At 36.2% G+C, this 16,105-nt stretch overlaps 1 protein-coding gene across 1 annotated transcript in view; it reads right to left on the minus strand.

Annotated features, from left to right (window-relative positions):
* NVL (nuclear VCP-like) overlaps window positions 1-15,572 on the minus strand; it is a 32,311-nt gene extending 16,739 nt beyond the window's left edge. Inside the window, exons 1-13 of the mRNA XM_010193152.1 lie at window positions 15,502-15,572; window positions 14,241-14,293; window positions 14,056-14,152; window positions 13,117-13,171; window positions 12,371-12,637; window positions 10,743-10,869; window positions 10,387-10,463; window positions 9,961-10,095; window positions 8,232-8,333; window positions 6,274-6,391; window positions 5,656-5,800; window positions 2,820-3,084; window positions 381-599 (exon numbers count right to left, since the gene is read on the minus strand). Coding sequence (XP_010191454.1) covers window positions 381-599; window positions 2,820-3,084; window positions 5,656-5,800; window positions 6,274-6,391; window positions 8,232-8,333; window positions 9,961-10,095; window positions 10,387-10,463; window positions 10,743-10,869; window positions 12,371-12,625 — 1,443 coding nt within the window. The 5' untranslated portion in view covers window positions 12,626-12,637; window positions 13,117-13,171; window positions 14,056-14,152; window positions 14,241-14,293; window positions 15,502-15,572. The remainder of the gene's footprint in view (window positions 1-380; window positions 600-2,819; window positions 3,085-5,655; window positions 5,801-6,273; window positions 6,392-8,231; window positions 8,334-9,960; window positions 10,096-10,386; window positions 10,464-10,742; window positions 10,870-12,370; window positions 12,638-13,116; window positions 13,172-14,055; window positions 14,153-14,240; window positions 14,294-15,501) is intronic.
* Between the last annotated feature and the right edge of the window lie 533 nt (window positions 15,573-16,105).

The raw sequence follows: 16,105 nt of genomic DNA on the forward strand, positions 1-16,105 counted from the left end.
TGTGACTGGCTGCACAACTATTAACCTTCCAGCTAACTAGTCTCCAATTCTGTGTGTGGCAGTTGTGTAACTAAGGTTATTGGTACAAAACTTTTAGAACACTTAAGATTCAGGAATAAGGAACATACTGAAAACTGAAAGCATGAATACAGCAAGTGAAATGTTAAATATATATGCACCAGGCTTCTAATAAATTCGAAAGCAAATTACACAAGTCTGACTATATTAAATGAAGACATCGCAAAATTTTTAGTTTGTCAGAACTCACAGGAAGCACATTATACGTTAAATAAATATTAAAAACCAAACGAGCACTGTTTTAATTCCTGCAGAGGGGCAAGTGCAAAAAAAACCCCTTCAAAAGTAAGGTTAAAACATACCAATATTGCCATAGTCAGCTCCTCCCGAATATCCTCCAGGGCTCCGATATCTGCCCATGTCACATCAGGAATTGTGACAAAGCCTTCTCTCTTGGCAGAGGGTTGCACTGATGACAATGCAACAATAAAATCATTCATCTCAATGCACAGCTTCTGCAGCTGCTCCTCGGGCAAGGGGTCTTGCTTCTTCAGCAAATCCAAAAGTCTCTGCAATTCATCCTTACAATACATGGAAAGAGAGAAAAACCATATGCACTGGATTAGATTTTAAGAATAATTTTTAAGGGCCTTTTTCAAAGCAATATTTTCTTCAACTGTAATATTAATTAATATAAACGAAATTATTATGTACAACACACATTAAATATGTAAAATAACATTCAAAATTAACATTAATTATAAAAATCTTTCAGGAAGGCACTACATACATTTAACACTTGTGAAAGCCCTGAGATGACAGACTCCAATCTTGATTTAGATACTACAGAAACAGAGCTATCACATGTATTTTGTCTTCAAATTCTTCCTACTGCTTCTCCCACACTGATTAGGAGAAAGTTCTTTCCATGCTGAAATTTCCAACATATCTTTCTGTATTAGTTCTGTTTTTAGCAAGAAATTGCTCTCAAGAGAAAGCGAGCAACTCTGTTGAACAGCACAATTTCAGCAATTTGCAGACTATCAAATTACATATAAAACTTTAAAACTCCTAACACGCACTTTTAGATTACACACTTTTATTTAAATTAATCAGATTTCAAGTCGTCAACTCATTTCCACAGGCTGAGTAGACCTGGTTTTGTAACCAGGCCCTGATAAAGTTTGGGCAAACAGAACAGAGATACAGGGTAATGCTTTCAACACTGTCCCATCTTGCAGACCACAGCACCCCAGGTAGGTATGTAGGTATGAGAAAATACTTGATCAAAGAACTTTATATTTTCACCACATAAATACATCAAATTATACCAGGATTTGCATCATAAGATAGAGGGAGAAAAAAAAAAAAAGAAAAAAACTCCATTAACTTTCCACATTTTTCCCACAGCAGTATAAGGGGAAAGTATCACTCCCTATTTGTTGCAACTAAGATAGCTCTACAACCAGCCACATAGAAACAGAAGTGTTTACAGTGCCTGATGACTATTAAACCCTCCTTGCTCTTAACAGAGCCATTAAGAAAAACTCTGAAATAGCTGAGGCCACTGGGTTTGTTTACGTGAATTGTGTGAATGATTTTTAAAGGTTTTGTGTGTTTATTTTTCCATTATAAACATAGTACAACCGTTTTAACGACAATACCTTGTATTAGACTATGTCAACCTCCTGCCAGTTATCAAAATACGGCTCTGTTAGGATTAGACTTCCTCATTCTCAGTAACCCCTTTGATCATGGTGATGTTGATAAAAGCTGCAACTACCTGCCCTTCCCCACTTTCTTTTGGCTACTTATAGCCAAAAGATTATGTTACTATAATACAAAGGCTTACTACAGCTTTTGACACTGGTTTTTGTTAATTACAGTGAGAATTTTCTTTGACAGTCCTTCTAAAACCAGAATCTGAGTACAATGTGGATTTTAAACCAATTTTTTTACTTCTCCGGACAAAGCCTAGACATAGGAAGGCACATACAGACTCCAGATTTTGAGAAGCAGGGCCAAGAATTTCTATATAAAGATGCTCTGGTTCACTGACCATAGCATGTCACTTGGGCCACAGAATAATTCTGGCACTGGAAATGCTATTTTCTGCAACAGACTTCCAGCTGTACTGCACGTTACCAGTTGACTTCTCTGCAGCTCAAGTCACATTGCTCACCCAACTTTTCTACTGGGTTGATACCTCTACCTCAAACTTGCTCTAGGTAACCAGATGACACATGTGATTTACCCCAAATAATCACACAGCTGGAGGGAAAATATGTATTGCAAAAATACTTCTAGACAGGGGCTAACTGTAACTATACCAGGTCAGGGAAGAGCCCCAGGCATTATAATAGATATTTAACTGAGGGCACAGCAAACAGCTCGGTAAAAACTCAATGCAAGTCTGATATTCTTACAATTCTCTTCCAGTCAATACACTTTTGAAGAGAGACCCAGCCACTATTTTAACCTCTGGGCTGCTAGAAAACAAACCAACACAACACAGCATAAACAACAACAACAACGAAAAACCCAAGTAAAAAAACCAGCCCACCTTGTATAAAACATTAACATGATTTTTAGAAGGTGTGGGGTTTGGGAGCCCCTTATTCAGACCCATTATGTGGGTTCACTAGGAGTTAAGCTTCTGGCTTAGGAGCTGGTATTTCTAAATCTAAACTTAATATTACACTGGCAATAGGAGTTTAAAGATTTGTAAGCAGTGACTTTCACAATTATAAAATGTCTCAGTTTTTAAGACATTAGAGGCATAAGCTTCAAGGAAAAAGTACCTTAGGGGGAAGTTCCAGTTGTTTGGTATCCTCTTCCACCAGGATGTCTGTTCCTATTCCCATGCTTTCTTCAGCTGTGTCTCCTCCACTGTGTTTCCTCTTCTGTTTCTCAGATTTTATCAAGACCCTGTTCACTGTGCACATTGCTGCCTCACGACAAAGTGCCATCAGGTCAGCACCTACATAACCCGGAGTCAGCCGTGCTAGGTGATGAAATTCAAAGGACTCTGGGAGCTTAAGTTTTCGACACAAAGTCTGAAGAATTCTAATAAAAAATAAAAAGAGGAAAAACAACAAAATAAATATGAAGCTGTGGGTTTTTTCATTTGCATATGAAAACAAACAACATTGATTTAAGGCCTCTTTCAGTTCACATGAACTGAAATAGTACAGCGGGAACAGTTTTCACTCAACTAGGAAGTAACTAACACTGAAACCCACAAAACTCTGCTATATATTTCCTTTCAGTTCTTAAATGAACATCAACAGCATGAACAAGGTAATGCCAATCAGTAGGTAAAAGCTAGTTTAGGTGAATCTAAATATTAAATATTCTTTAAACCTCAGTTTAGGATTCAAAATTGACAGAGTAGACCTCAGAATCTACCACAAACTCACACAAGTTATCCATTGAGATATTTAACCTTGTATGCATTGTATTCATTTAACTTGTGTCTGCATTGTCTGTTCCATTCCACTTTTATTTATTGAACACCCACAACAAACTATTCTGCAAAGGGCAAATGAAATCAGATTGTGTGAGGAGCTCTGTCTTTTAATCTTCAGTATCTTTCCTCTATCACTGTTGGTGGAATGTAACTACAGATATTTCCTGTGTCCCCAGTAAAATTTCCAACACGCAACATATAGCTTATGTGTACACCTTGTGTGTTTCCTCATTCAGAAGCTAAAGTTACACCTACCTATGCAGTTCCATCACTAACACAAAACAGCATATGTAACTGACAGTGAAGTGCTAAGCTTAACACTTGATTTTTCTAATGGGAGTTTTTTCACTCTGTATCAAGGCTGAAGCTTTAAAAACCTCCTTCAAGGTCCACCAAGACTTTCTGCTCTTCTTCTAAGCCAAAGATAACAGACAACTACATGAATAGTAGAAACAAAACAAAAAGCCAAAAGCCAACATCACTACACAAACAACGTCGCTGAAAAACTCTGAGCAGAGGGATCAAATCAACTTGTTTAAAATGGCAAAATATCACTTCCTTGGGAAAATATTTTAAAAAGGCAGCAAACCAAGGAAGTGAAGATGATTAACACACTTTATAGTTCCAAAGAAAACTAGTTTAAATTATTTCCAGACCAAGTAATGTAACTACAGAGAAGTTATTAAACTATTCATAACTCTGAAATTATATTAATGTTTCATCTGTTTGCCTCCTCCACTAACAGGTTTCATCATCTCTCATTTAAATCTGCATTACCAGTATTATCTCAGTTCTGAAGAACTTTTCAACCTGTTGCACAACAGCTGTAGCTAATGAAGTGACTTAATGTGGAAAAAGTTAAAAGCTGTAAATGGCTCATTCCAAATATGTGTCCTACATATATTATTTTTCTTCATGTGTTTCAAACATACACAAGAAAACACTGCAAGTAAAGCAAGGTGTCCAGGTACACATCCTCAGCCTACTCCACCCTGCTAAAGCTATAGAACCACATCGATGTAATTCAAATCATGCCTTCAGCAAGACTGATTTATTATGAGGTAAACTAGCACATGATAAGGACTTCCGTTTCTGTATGACCCTTTAATTAAAACAAAAACAAACAAAAAAGGTAACAAAACTCACCCCTAAATCAAAACAAAACAGAAAAGCCAGAGAGGAGGGATAATTTAAAAAAGAAAAGAAAATCAACAGTTCCTGTAAGCCTACACCTTCAGGAACACAAATACAATCAATTTCACATAATAGTATGAACAAATGTGTCTACACTCTAACTTGTGGACAATCTCTACCCACTATGATTGGCTTTCTCATTCACAACTCCTATCTTCTAAAACAGTGCCATTTCTGGAACATCATGTTTTTAACATGAACCTAATAAATGCTATACAATCAGAACTCGTATCAGTCAGCTCTTTAGTTCTGCCTCTAACCACTTGCATGAGCAATGCTGCAAGCAGAGTAGTTTGCCTTTTCAACCTAGAAATAAGATTAGTTGAGCTAGAAGTATCTTATCCTTTAACCTTTCTTTCCTTCCTGTAAACAGATAAGCCACAGCTGTTTTTATCATTCCCTTCCTGTGTTTCCTGCTGTTGTGGAAATGAGTAGCAGTTCCTTTTTAATTAAAAAAGCAAAAATTGTTTTTAATCTAGTCTAACAGTCACAGACCTTTGGAGTAACATGGATGGCAGCTCAGCTTAATGCCTGGACTGCTGTATTTCCACAAGGAATGAAATGGAATAATCTAGGCCCTGTTGCTTAAGGTATGTGCTCGAGAGGACTAATGAATGGGCTATACTTTATTTATGTTCCTAATTCAATAGTTATCTAGGGACCACCAAAGACAGAACATTAACTTTCCAAACAACAAAAAATATATAGTTAATTCCATCATCTATACTGTTAAGGCACTTGAAAACTCATTAACATAATGCTAAAAGCAGATATGCACACACGAAAGGAAACCACCCCAAATACAGACACAGCTACCACGACAGAAAGTAATGCACCCTTAATGTCTTCTGCATTTTTCAGTGTGTACTGATCCACAAACACACAATAAAGTACTTCAATTTTTACATTAGCTTACACATTATTTCCTTATTCATTAATTCATCAAAAAGACACTTAAACTTCCTAACACCTACTTCTCTCTTGCAGCTTCATCTGGGATCCCTAAACAAATTTCTCTATCAAATCTCCCAGCTCGCCTCAGCGCAGGGTCCAGTGAGTCAGGTCTGTTTGTTGCTCCGATAACAAGGACCTGGGTAGTGGCTGCCACATTATTCAAGTCTAAAGGAAGGAAAGAAGGAAGGAAGCTAGTATTCATACTCACTGTCTCAACTTTGTTCTGGTATCTGTGTGACTGTTTTCTGCAGCACACAATAATACTCAGAATAGCAGAGATAAACTAACCAACAGTCATACCAAACTATTGTTTAATCTTATTTTTACTACCTGTAATTTGCATTTTGCACAATCCAGCAAAAATAAGCATTTCAAATTACATTTGACACATTTTCCTATTCTGTTTATACAACAGACAAGCTTATATATTTCTGTACAGACCACTGTGAAAATAATGTAGTAACATCCCCTCAAATTTATTAGACTCTTCCAACCACACCTGGGTAAACCGTGCCAAAATACAAACAATTATTACCACTATCTCCACTAAAGTCACCACAAATCACTGCTGAAGGAAATGAGACAGTGAGCCCGATAATTAGAAAGTTTAGCTTAGTACAGAAGTTCCTGAGACTGACCATCCATACAAGTTAGGAACTGAGCAACAATCCTCCGCTCCATGTCCTTCGATGCCACTTCTCTTTTTGGGGTGATTGCATCAATCTCATCAATGAAAAGGACACATGGTGCACTGGACTAGGAACAAGAGATATTAATAATGACAAAATTACACTGACAGTGTATTGCATGAGAGAAAGAATATTTTTCACATTTTCTGTTCTATAATTATTACTCTAAGTCTGCTGCACAATCGACCAGTCATGGAACAATTCTGTTGTTCTTACTGACTAACAAGGCTATGAAACTGTGTTGAGGCTATGAAATAATTAAGGCATGTGATTCAAAATGTCTCCATATATTGTTTAAAATTTAAATGTACCTCTATGTTGCTTTATGTTTGCCACAAATATTCCATTATGGCTGCTCGTTTGCTTAAATTCAAAAAAGAAAATCAGATAAGAAAGGTCTGATTTGTTTTTTGTTTGTTTGTTTTGTTAATGACTTAGAGCTGTGGAATTTCAAGAGCTAGTATCAGTGACACACACTTTGAAACAAAAGGAGCAGTAGGTGGTCATGAAAAATGACCTGCCAACTTCAAGATTACTACAGAGCCTGTCCATGTTCAAGGAGTAAAAATGAGCAATAAGCAACTCCTGCAAGTATTCTAAAATTCCATGTACTTCATGTTCATAAAAAGCCAACATTAGTATACTATAATAACTACTGTAACTAATAGAAATGAAAGGCTTTAAGTGACATAATATTATTAATATTCTCAAAAAGCACTAGTAGTGCAAAGGAATACTCAAGGAAAACCCTAGAATCTTAAAAAACCAGTACTTTAAAACCCATGCAGTCTGTGTTTCAGGTGGCCACGGCGCCATCTAGTTGTCATTCATTTTTCCGCTACCTGGTGGCGGGGAAAATAGGCAACTAAGTTATGAAGATTCCACAGTGCATGCATAATGTACAGTGCAGCTATGTCTTTTTTCCCCTGCACAAAAATTGGTAAAAAAAACTAAGTGGAAATGTGAAGGACTATAAGAAAGGCAACATATTTTATTTTTAAATCTATTTATTCAATACTTTTAATTTCTTCAAAAATATCTTTCATAGCAGCTTTCCCTCAATGACTATACATACAAAAGATACGTAATTTCTGAAAACTCGGTGCAATCACTTATATAATTTTATTCTAAACAACATGTCAAGAAGGCTTTCTAAAAACTATAAGCTAGTATGAACTGGAAACATAATAATCTAACATCTTCACAATCAATCTTTTTGCCATGTTTAGCATTCTTTTTTACAGGAACACACTCTGAACACCTATAAACAAGGTGTGGGAGAACAGAAAAACAAAGGTCAGGAACAGAAAACTGTCCTCATGAAATAAAACACTAGCCACATACCAAAAATGAAAAATCTGCATTTGTCCAAATTAAAATTATCTCAACCTATCTGGTTCCCTTTGCTTCTCCCTAAATCTGGAAGCTGCACTAAAGCAAGACTTCCAACTGTAACTTGATGACTCATCCTCTTACGATACTTGCCCTAAATCTCTTATTTTATACCTAAACCACCACAGTCTTAAGTGTCTTGCGTTCACTCAAATTCCATGTTACACAAAAACAGCAAAAAAATTGTAACAAAAAAGCACAGTAAACTGCTCTTACATATTTTTTGGTTTTATATAATCACACCAAGCAGCTCCAAACAGGTAAATAATTTGCGTTGCTCCCTTTACATTGATATGATGAACTCTCTATTGTCAGGATTTCAGAATAGCATCTTTGTGCTCTGTGACAAGAATGAGCCTTAGAACAACGGCATTCTGGAGACACTATGACTTGTGTGCAGCAAGAGAAAGATTCACTCACTGAAATTCACTCAAATTCAAACCACAGCAACCAAGTACGAATCTTTACACAGAAAAGGACAAACAATTCAGTGTTACTTCCAAGGGGTGTCTCACCACAGCCTGCTCAAACAGTTCTCTCAGTTTCTGCTCAGATTCCCCTGACACTCCAGACACCATCTCTGTTGCTGCCACTTTCAGCATTGGCAGCTCAAGCTCCTGAAAGAGATAAGGAATGCTGTGTGATACATCCAGGGGTTAGAAATGTTGGCTGCCCTAGGGGACTAATATTTTCCAATACAGCATCTTTTACACCCAAAGATTACAGAAGTAAGACTAAGTCCTAAAGAGCTCTTAAAAAATATGAGTAGCATCCTCCAATTTCCCATTTAAAATGAGTCTGTGCCATTTGTCCAACTGAACAGTAATAGATACAAAAAACAGGTTTCCCCAATTCAATTAGAGAATTATTTCACTGTCAAATAGCTTTGCCTCAGTCCCCAACCCAGTCCTTCACAAGAGACATATTTCACTTTACAGCTCAGGCTCCCTTCTTGAGAAAATTGTCTATTTCCATCTGTAACAAAACATTCCTTAGTAGCGTGAAAGTGATCCCCACCAGGTTTGGTTCCCTCAGTCTTGCTCCAAAAATATCTGAGCAAAGACTCAAAATTAAAATTACAATTGTTTACAATTGTAAAACTCACAATGTTTTCTGCTATTAAAAATACAGAAATAAAACTAACTTAGACTGTTACACAGTAGTGCTACAGGTGGTTGCAGCCTATTTCAAGCTCTTTGAACTACATATAAAAAAAACCCCTAATTTATACAAATCACAGCCACCACAGGCACTACCTGGGGGTTGGAGGAGACAGGTCGCCTTAAATAAGTATTGACTGTATCTTATTCAAGAAAATTATTTAAGAAGTAGTCATTAAATTTATCTCTGAAAGTCTTTCATTTGTGTCATGTTTCTTCCCCTGTCTTTAGTAACCTTCTAGGATACAAACACCTGCTGATGTATTAAAGATCACAGATTCATTCAACAGGTATCTTTTTATAGTAAGGCATTAAAAAGGAAAAAACCCAAATCTTTTTGATTAAAACGTTTGACATATTGTGCTAGAAGGGTCTAACCAACATTTAAGTAATAAACATCAGTATTTTCTATCAAAGATAAAAGCTATATTACAAAAGTTCATAATGCATTCACATCTAAATTTAAGGTTCTAATGTGACATTTAAGGAACAACTGTATTAAAGACAAAGAAATGTGGATGGTTATCACTGAATAGCCCTAAATAGTCCCTAGATTTATATTCAAGACAGGAACAGAGCAGCCCCACCACACAGCAAGCTATCAATAACGTCATATGCACTGAAATAATTAGTTTGACATAGGCAAGGCAACATCCAGTTTTGGAATTCAGAAACTATTGTTTAAAAGGTGCTACCAAGTGGAATCAATGTAATGCCTCATAAAAGATGGTATGGTTAAGTCCAGACTTAAAACACTAGGGTAAATTTAACCAAAGATATCCTCCATTTATAGCCTTCTCAACACCCATGCCTATACTGCTGTCCTGGGAATGTCTCAAAAGAATTAATTCAAACATAAAGCCCTGTCACTATGTCCCCTCTTCATATGAGGTTCTATTAAGTACAGACTCAGACGAATTTAAACAAAAGAAGTGAAAACAAATATATTTTAGAGTAAGACAGGAAGGAGAAAAGAGGTTGAAAGAAGAGAGAAAGATCTAGCCTATCATGGAGGAGGATTATTTCGTTTCTTCCTAAATATAATTCAGAAACAGAAGAAACTGTAAATGTAAAGCTATCTCACCCCAGCAATTGCCTGTGCAAGTAGTGTCTTTCCACATCCTGGTGGTCCATGTAAAAGAAAACCGCGAGGTGGAACCACACCTAAGTGGTTATAGACTTCAGGGTGACGGACATGAATGAGCATTTTGCATATTTCCTGTTAAGGACAAGAAAGACCTCCACTTAAATTAAAGAAATTAGTATTTTAGATTGCCAATGTTATAGACAGGCCAAAATAAAAGTAAGTTCTGTTTATTAGTATAATTTCAGTGACTACTTTCAGAAAGATTAGTCAATTTTAAAAAAGCCCCAAAGCTTCATTGCTGTTGGTATAAGCAGCTATTCTTAGTGCCATGCAGATTAATTCTGTCAGATATCTGGTTTGTCATTTTTCACAGGACGCTTTATTCAGAGCATTCAGGGTCTCACAATTCAAATTTTAACTAACCTTTAAAGTTTCATCATTGCCTCCTACATCCTCAAACTTCACTGAAGGGTGGTAAAGCTCTGGTCCCTTTCTTCTAACTGCAAAAGAGGAAAATTCATGCAAGTTTAGACGTCGCTAACACCAAACAAGAGAAGACTGAGCCTAAACAATGAGCTAAGTGCATGGAGTAGAATTACTTTTTGGTAGTAGACACAGGACTGGAATATTGTTTAGCACAACATTAAGGTTAAGTTTCTTAACAAAACACTCGAAGTCACTTCTCTGCACCTTAGTGTAAAACACTTGTCTGGTAATGGGATTCCACAGTCAAATATCATCTCTTTGTTTGGAGCAGCATACCCAAAATAACTTCTCACCTTTCTCTTTAAGTAACATGGCATCAATTTCTCCATCTACATCTGGAAATTCTTCTTTTCTTCTTTTTGTTCTTTTACCCTTTGGCTTCTTTCTTTCACTCTCCAAGACAGAAAGTTCTGTTGATTTCTAGGGCATAAATACATAATTATAAATACAAAACCTTCCAAGTCTGTGAATTTCTGCAAATACTTAAAAGAAGAAAATATGTGTCTATGATGCTTAACTTATACGTATTATATAAGCAAAGACAAGCAAGGCAGGAATTTAACACCTTCCTTTTGTAGAAAATCCTTTTTTAAAAATAGAATTTGCCTTTTTTAAGGGGTTAATTACATCATTCACTTTTTTGCTAAGAGTACATATTTCTAAGCCAAAAAGTGCCCAAACAAACCCTCAAAACTACCAGCCAAAATCAGACACTAGTTATTTTCATACCATAGAGCAATCCATTTTGTGGATGAATAAAACTGTATCAATGTATTTACTCCAAGGGAAACAATTTTTATTACTAGGAAGTCATGAGTGGCTGTAAGAAAATATTACTTAGTGCTGACACAAGTTAACTGCAAATAAGAAAAGGACCAATATAGGAGAAAAGAAAAAAAAGAGGTTCAATGAAAGCTGGTTTTTGGAATTTTTTTTTGTTTTGGTTTGGGTTTTTTTTAGAATACGATATTGGAAACATTTTATAACTTAAAGATCTTCCTTCTATTCAATTTCTCTATAAAGAGGATGCAGTACTACTAGGTAAAATGCATGGCTTGTCAAATCTGCCTATTTAGAAAGCATTTTGTGCAATCAGAAAGGTAGTTCTTCTTTCACATAAAAAAGAGTATCCTGCCAAAATGATCAGTCAAACAACACGTAAGTTATCTCCTATACATAACTGGAAAGTTTAAATAGCTGATCAAAGTAGTTTCTTTCTGAATAAACAAAAAAAATTAGGGGAGGGAGGGAATCACAAAATGGGCAATATGTCTGGGATGTCTGGATGGCCTATTTTTAACTACTTTATAAATCAGTGCAATTTGCTTTCAACTTCCCCAGTCCATCCAAAAAACTTCAGCTTTCCCCAGGCTCACTAAGGCTTAACCACTGACTAAGGGAGATTACATGCTATGGCTACAGCAAGCCACATGCTTCCTGACTAGTTAGGCTGGTTACTGGCAAGTGGAATAAATAACACCTAAGTTCCACTTGTCTTTCAGTATGGGCACTAATCTGGGTCTCACTAATACTGAGCACAACATTTTCTTCAAAAATACGTGGAGGAAATCAATAATTTTGTGACTTTTTACCTCCCACACAATCATGCTTGAAATGGGCCAGAAGGTTCAAAAATCACTTCTGACTTGGCAGAACAATGTGCTAAACTCTTTCTTCTTCAGAAACCAAGCTAAAAACAAGCACTCCACTAGGGTTAAGACAACCTTTCCTTTCTATTTAACATGCTCACTGTCTTTAGACATGGCATGCATGTTTGTAATAAAAAGAATATATTTTAAAAATCCAGAAAGACAGACAGTCCTTTTGGTCTTAGTATCATTCTTCAAAACCTGTCAAATTACACAGGAAGTTATAATCATAGTTGCTAGTTAAATCACATTGGATTTGTAAAACACAATACCTCAGAAATCAGTTTCTTTTCATCTCCTTCTCCATCCTCTGAAAGGTCAATGAAAAAATCTTTTCTACGTGGAGTTTTATCAATGAACCAGCCCCCGTCAGAGACGCGTGTTTCAACTCTTGATCCAGGTGAGAGAATGCTCATTTTAGGTGCTGTTTGCACAGGAGCTGAGGTTTCCATTGGTTCACTTTTTGGAGTGGCAGGAACAGAATCGGGATTTCCTTTCTTGTATAAGCTCAGCAGGGAACTGTTCATGTGATTTGTAGACTGCAGATTTGTATATAGTAAAAAAAAACCATACAGGTTATGACTTCCATTATTTATATTAAGAGGCAAATGAAAACTACTTCATAAACATCATTTAGCATGCTCCCTGCTGGAGAAAGCAGTCATACATCTTCTGATCCATCCTCTGCAAATCAAATGACTGCATATAAAATTACATCTGCTGATTGAAGAGGCAGCAGCCTTTTCTATTTACCTGGAAATGATTCCTGTTAATTGACAGTTACATCTTTCAGTAATAGTCAGATATGTCAGTTCCTTCAATCATTTCATTCAATAGCCAAGTCCTTCAGGCCCCCAGTGTGCCTTCCTCAAGAGTGATTCCCCATCACAGAAAATAGCCTCCTTTTAGCTCTATAGATTCTCTGCTGGAATTGCCAACTCTCCAAATGCATTGCAATCTCACAACATTGAATTATGTGTTATGCAAATACAAACAATCATAATAAAATACAACTTACTAGATCTTCTGGATAATTGTCATAATCAGAGTCATCTGTGGCACTTTCTGCAGCCCTTTCCATGGAAGGAAGACAAAAACTATTAATATATCAGAGCAGAACAGTAAGAGAGAGACACAAAACAAATGCAGTTTCCACAACATGGTTCCCCACAACCATGATATGTAGCCCATGTTTATGTAGAGAAAAATACTCCTGACTAGCATGCTTTAATTCTACTACTATGAAGAATTTAAAAATGCATCCCTTCCAAGTCTGCAATGAGTTGGATCAATGTGGCAACCTGGCTGAAAGACAATAGTTAAAGAAGTGACTCAGTTCACCAAGAGATCATACAATCATCAATGCTGGCACAAGGGAAGTAGTATACCAGTAGTAGTATACTGAACTAGCCTAGTCCTTCTGACAGTAATGTCCTAATTTTCCATGAGACTCTTAATATCTATCACAGGGTGGAGAAACCAAAATGGGCCATGAGACTATGCACTGTGTGAGGAGTTAGGAAATCTTAATTCCAATCTCATAACCAGTGGTGATTTACTCTGAATAGCCTGTCAAGTAGTCTTATCGCAGATTTAGCTAATATCTCTCACACCCAAAGTAGATTAAGAACAAAACAAAGGAACTGAATTACATGAGAACTGGTGCCTTGTGTGGAAAACTATCAAGGAAGCCTCAAGGATATCCACTAATTCAGGGCTGTGTGCTCCCCATAACAGTGAAATCGTGATTGGCTCTAGTATCTGCTTGTCTTCAGTGAAAAAAAGTGCTCCCACTAACTAGAGGTAACTTCTGATGAAGAAAAGCCTATAGGAAATCAAGGATCTATTTGTAACCGTGAAACTACCACAATTTAGCAACATGAACATAGAAAGCTTTAAAGAAATGATAATGCTAATGGCACTATTGAAGTAATCTAATGGTAAAAACTCTTCTTACTCATTTTTATCTTGTTGTCTTGCTCTTTTTGCCACATGCTCAGCTTCTAAAACTGCTAAATCTTCACGTTCTTTTTCATTACTGATTATTCCAAACACTAAAAGAAAAAGTTCCAACAAGTTAAGAAAACAGCCAAAGCATAATCAAAGAATTTGGTGTCTTGCACATAACACTAACAGAACTACCTTTTTCAACTTGTATTCTAAAAGCGTTTCTTTTTCTTCTTCCATACTCTGCACTGAAAAAATATGAAAATAAACAGGTTACACCAACTGCTTTTTCCCCTCATCATACTGTCATTCTCGGTGGAAAAATAAATTGTAAGTTGATACCCAAGCTTCTACAAAAGTTCTTATTAAAAACAAATTATGTGAAAGTGTGATAGTTTTAAATTAATCCTGGAATAGCAGAATCACTGGGATGAAACAAAACCATTAAACTGTACTGGTCTCTAAAGGAATGTTTAATAAAAAACCAAGGTTCTCTTTAACTGTAGATATAAAGCAGCAGCAACGTACACATGAGCACACTGGATTCTATTTCAAAACACTACAGATTTTTAAAATTTTCATTCAAACAAGAACAAACGCAGGACTACGGTCTAGAATGGACAGTCCAGCAAGGAGTTCAAGTGATAATGACAGTCAGTATAAGAAAATCCAATCCAATGAACATCCTTAAATGCAAACAAAAATCATGAACCTTCTATCTTCACTTACTGAGATTATATTTTATTTATTTGTTTTTATTCAATAGCTGTCAGAGGTAAAACAAAACAAAACAAAAACCCAAGACCTGTAAACATTCTAAGTAAGAGGTTTGGCTCCCCTTCTCTAACAAGGCATAATAAATAGACTGTGCAAACATAAATGAATACACTTCTCCACCTTTACTAACTCACACATCTACCAATGATCTGCTGAGATGCAACCTTGCTCCCCAGCCAGAAAAGTGTAACAGCTTAAAAACAATTAGGCAAGATTGACTGTCATGATGAGCAACTGAGCAAGATTCAGTTACTGAATCCTGCATCTCCCCCATCTGCCTGCAGTGAAGTGTTACCTTCCTTCATATTTTAAGCTCACTGGGGTAAGGACTACTATTCTGTAATGCATCTGCAGCTCTTTAATTAAAAGAAAAACCAAAAAAGCCCACCCCCAAATAAACACAAACCCCCTAACTAACCAAACAACAACTCCCAAAACCCACAAACAACAACTAGGTCTTGCATTGCCAATGCATTAATAAAATATAAGTTACTAGATATATTGGCAGAGGAAAACACTGGCGTGGAAACGATTATCATTTCAATCAACCTCAACAATTGGTAATGAAGTTAACATAAAGAAGGTTAAAATTTTGATTCAAAATACACAAATGCAAAATAACAAAATAATATATTCCCTATTTTGAATGCAGAATATAAGAATACAAATCTTTGCTCACCTGTAGGTTTTCTGCAAATCAGATGCTAGAATTCCAATGTCAACATACTGGCCACATTTACTACTTGCAAGATACTGAAACGAAGAATTTTAAGTAGCAAATAAAATCTCTGTCAAACACATCACCAGAACAGCTAGATCAAATATGCCTGTTTCAAACTCTTCTTAGAAACTAAATGAAAAATCAAAACCAGCTTTGAACTGCCCTGGAACACACTAGACAGTATTTCCCAATGAAATGGGAAATGCTTATTAAGACACAGAGAGCTACATTTCACAGAGAAAAGCAGCATACTCTAATTTGCTGCTTCGGTGACTTCTGCTGGTGCAACTCTGTTGCTTTTATTTAGTCAGAAAGATGAATTTGTAACCCACACACCATCTTATTGTCAATCCTTCTGAAGTTCTTGGTTTCTCTCAGTTAACCTTGGTTTTTTTAGATCTCCCACTTAAAAAATGTAAAAATCTACACTGATTAGTACGGATACTATCTCAGTAAGAACTTGAATCTTTGCAAGATGTTTCAAAGAATATTATAGAAAAGTACGTACATCAAAGTGGATTCTATCAAGCCCTTTTTTTTTCCCCTGACAGAAGTTTATCCA

The sequence above is a fragment of the Mesitornis unicolor genome, unplaced genomic scaffold (assembly GCF_000695765.1).
Source record: "Mesitornis unicolor isolate BGI_N332 unplaced genomic scaffold, ASM69576v1 scaffold54579, whole genome shotgun sequence".
NCBI lineage: Eukaryota > Metazoa > Chordata > Aves > Mesitornithiformes > Mesitornithidae > Mesitornis > Mesitornis unicolor.